General features: G+C 34.4%; 1 protein-coding gene across 1 annotated transcript; it reads right to left on the bottom strand.

Moving 5' to 3' along the window:
• Window positions 1-2050: 2050 nt before the first annotated feature.
• Window positions 2051-2785, bottom strand: LOC122194897 (secreted RxLR effector protein 161-like). Its single transcript, XM_042896210.1, has one exon. The coding sequence runs from the start codon at window positions 2783-2785 to the stop codon at window positions 2051-2053; it is 735 nt and encodes a 244-aa protein (XP_042752144.1).
• Window positions 2786-4552: the final 1767 nt, after the last annotated feature.

Genomic DNA, 4552 nt, shown 5'->3' with positions numbered 1-4552 from the left:
CTAGGTGTGAGACCCGTATATTATACGGGTTTATTAAAAGTAAAATTTTAATATGAAAATTATGTAAACATTAAATATTTTATAAAATAATGCTTTTTCATACAAAATGTAATCTTTTGGGCATTTATGAAAGAAATCAAATCGTTTGGAGCATTTTTGAGAATATATTATCAAATTAATAGAACGATAACCTTACATATATATATATATATATATATATATATATATATATATATATATATATATATATATATATATATATATATATATATATATATATATATATATATATATATATATGACCCATTAGAATTTATTAAAATTTTATTTTAAGAAATGTGAAATCCTCAAAAAATGACAAGTGGAAATTAATAATTTTAAAAATCTTAGAAAAATTACATGTGTCAAAATGAAGGAGAATATGACAAGTGGCAAAAAAACCTTCATTTATTAGTAAGGATTATTATTAGTAAGGATTTATTTATTAGTAAGGATAAGGATGTCTTGTAGTTTTTCTTTAATATATTGCACATCATATTATAACATCTTCGAATTTGATAGTTTGTGTTAATTTAGTTGATTTAATTACACGATATAGTAAATATGTTTATATTATACAGCTTCTCGATCTAGGGTCTTATTGCTTAATCTAGTAATATATTAAAAATACAATAACACTCATATTTATCTTTTATCTTTTATATATATACTAGACTAGATAATGAAAAGAAAATTTTACCAGCTCGATTTCAGCATTTAAATATCATATAAATGTTCTATTTGTCATTATTAAACCTATTAAGTAAACGACGATCCTTTCCATTCTTACTTACAAAAGCAAGTCAAATACAATCCTTGAAAAACTGGTCTCATGATCAACGTAATCAGCATTTGACCATTGATTTAGACACATTCTCAGTGCATTAATTGAAATATTCTCGTTGATATATATACAATAGTTTATTTTCGATATTCAAAGTATCAAATTGGAATTTTTTGAATTTAGTTTCGGAAGAATTTATTTAGATACATACAGTTGAAATATTTTCTTTAATATAATATCGTTTATTTTCGATTTTAAAACTATCAAATTGAAATTCTTTAAGTTTTGACAGATTCTATCTGGTTGGAATAGTCTAACTTTTTAGCACTTATTAATTTAATTGGTTATTTTTCTACTATAATAGCAACAGTTCAAAATCATAATCGTAAAATACTCAATAAAACTCAAACAAACTTGAAATTATAATTTCAGTAATCCATAATACGTTATACGTTCTTACGTAGTGCTTGTTAAATTTCAATGGGAATCAATTTAATAAAGTTTTTTGTTGTCATGCACCATGCCTTCCATTTCACCAACAGACTATGACTTCTACAGTTCTACTGCATTAAAGGTCCCACTTCGATCCACATCTACCGTCAAATTAGAATACTATTGGTGAAATTCTACAACCACCATCGAATTTAGAGTAAATTACAGAAATAGTCCCTAAGCATTTAAAAGAAATGCATTTCAGTCTACTCAATATATACCAGTTGTTTCATTCTTTTGCACTTTTCTAAACGGCTCTTTAGATGGTTGTCAATTAGGAGGACTGAAAATGCAACGAAATGAAACGAAGGATATGCCGACATATATTTCTTTAGATGGGCGTCGTCAAGGATGCAAAACCCTAAAAATGGAATGACAGTGTGAAATTTTATTCAAAAGGCGTGTGGATCTATATCAGCAGTTCAGTGTAGGTTTTTCACAAACCACAATTCAATATAACAGTAAAAGAATAGAGATTTGCGATGGGAGATTTTTTTTTTTTTTTTGAAGCTTGAAACTTTTCTTGTGAATTAATAATGTAGAGGAGATAAAACTCAGAGTACATATGCATGTTAAATTTAAACTACTACAGCTACGACTAATATGCAACTAACTCCACCTAGCATGAGACCCGGACTACATAGCCTACATGGCTTTGATTTATTCTTGTTGACTAATAAAACGTGCATAAATAAAAACTTAATAAAAATCAGAATTATAATTACATTTTCCCCCTTAATTCTGATTTTCAATTTTCTTGATGCCAATCATCCTGCACATTTCTTCGTGCTTCACCCTGGTTAAAGCCTTGGTAAGCATGTCTGCCTTTTGTTCCTTCCCATCTACATGAGCCACTTCAATTTCCCCATTCTCAACACACTCCCTGATGAAATGAAATCTCACATCTATGTGCTTGCTCCTCCCATGAAATATTGGGTTCTTCATCAGTTCTAGAGCCGATTTATTATCAACAAACATCTTCACAGGAGGGATTCTCTGACCTGTTATTTCTATTAGCAGCCTTCTTAACCAGATACCTTGGCATGCTGTCATGGTGGCAGCCATAAACTCAGCCTCACAAGAGGACAGAGCTACGCACCTCTGTTTCTGTGAGGACCACGTGACCATGTTCCCATTTACATAGAAGACCATACCCCCTGTACTCCTCCTGTCTTCTACATCTTTTGCATGATTACTATCTGAGAACCCTGTGACTGTAATCTTCTTCTCTCCCTGTGTGTAGGTTAGCCCATGATCCATGGTTCCTTTTATGTATCTTAGTATTCCTTTCACAACTTGTAGATGGGCCATGGTGGGTGTTTCCATGAAGCGACTGACAACACCCACAGCAAAAGATAGGTCTGGTCTTGTATGGGTCAGGTACCTCAGTCCACCTACAATGCTTCTATACTCCGTGGGGTTCACCAATTCCCCATTTCCTTCTTTGGTCAGTGACAGTTTGTGCTCCATGGGACACTTAGTAGGATTGCAGTCAAGCATGCGTGTTTTTTATAAGAGTTTCCTAGCATAGCTCTCTTGTTTTAAAGTGATATAGTGGTCTTGTTGACATACCTCAATTCCCAGATAGTATGCCAAGAGTCCCAGGTCACTCATTTCGAATTTTGCACTCATTTCCATCTTAAACTTCTTGACTTCATAAGATGAGCTCCCTGTGACTAGAAGATCATCCACATAAACCCCAACAATGAGTGTGCTCTCCTTCTTCTTCCTTGTGTAGACTGAGTATTCTTGAGGGCACCGCTTGAATCCCAATCCTTTCAAGTATTTGTCTAGGCATGAGTTCCAAGCTCTAGGAGCTTGTTTGAGTCCGTACAAGGCTTTAGAGAGCTTCAGTACTTTGTGAGTTTTGCCCTTCTTCTGATAGCCTTCTGGTTGAGATACATAGACCTCCTCTTCTATCTCGCCATTCAGAAACGCTGACTTCACGTCTAGATGATGCACCTTCCATCCGTGTGTAGCTGCGAGGGCTAGAATCAATCTGACTGTTTTGATTTTAGCTACAGGTGCAAAACTTCGCCGTAATCAATACCCTGTTTCTGCACATATCCCCTCGCCACTAATCTCACTTTGTGCTTGATAATCTTTCATATCGGATCTCTTTTTACTTTAAACACCCATTTTACGCCAATCACCTTCCGATTCTGTGGGAGATCGACCAGTCTCCATGTGTTATTTCGCTCAATTGCCTCTAATTCCACCTTCATTGCATCTCGCCACTCTTTCTTCTTACTAGCTTCCTTGTATGATGTTGGTTCCTCATCATTTTGAATCAATAGCAATTCTTCCGGGGGTATATGAACCTCATCTGTTGCTTTGTAGAGATCCGTGAGGAGTCGATATCTTTTTGGAGCACCTCCGTCGGTGGAACTTGAGGTTGTACTCGGAGTTGATACTGAAATTGGGGAATCTTGATTAATGGGAGAATTAGGGATCGCTGGGGAATTTATCGGGGTATCCGTTTGACTTTCATCTGGTTGACCCGAGTTGTTTGTGTTGGGTTTTGAGCAATCTAACACTTCCTAAGTGTGCATGCAACCCTAATAAACCTTGGATCTATGTTTGTCTAAATACATGCAAAATAATAATTTTCCAAGGTTCATAACCTATCTAACATGGCATGGGGTACTTATAAACATAAAAGTATTAGATGAGATTACATACCTTTTTGATGACTTTGATTCTTAAGGAGTTTGAGGGCCAAGCACCAATAGTGTGAATGCCTCAAATGGAATCACAAATCACCACAAACTCATGGAAAACTTTGAGAGAGTGTATACACACTTATAAAATCGGCCACACACAAAACACACACACTAGTGTCACTAGTGGCTATTTCATGCAACATAAGCATGCTTATATAGTGTACATGGTTAGGGTGAAACCCTAATAACCCATGTCTTTTCCTTTCCAAGGATCCATGGGTTAAAAGCTCCATGGATCATCCATGGACTTCCATATAAGCCTAGCCCATTAACAAATGAGTGTTAGCCCACACCATATAAAGCAATAGCCCACAATTTAATTAGTCTTCCTTTTAATCTCTAAATTAATTCATAATTAATTTAAGACTAACACTAATTAAATAACATGACTTCATATTAATATATTATAACTTATAATATATTAATAAACATATGTGTATAACTCTCATAAAATTATCCATAAATAGTTCGGGTGAAGTGCAACCCAAATGGACCATGCCGGGTCGGGTCAAGT

This window comes from Lactuca sativa, chromosome 1 (genome assembly GCF_002870075.4).
Source record: "Lactuca sativa cultivar Salinas chromosome 1, Lsat_Salinas_v11, whole genome shotgun sequence".
Taxonomy (NCBI): domain Eukaryota; kingdom Viridiplantae; phylum Streptophyta; class Magnoliopsida; order Asterales; family Asteraceae; genus Lactuca; species Lactuca sativa.
The sequence above is the reverse complement of the archived record's forward strand: the minus strand, read 5'-3'. Positions and strand labels throughout refer to the sequence as shown.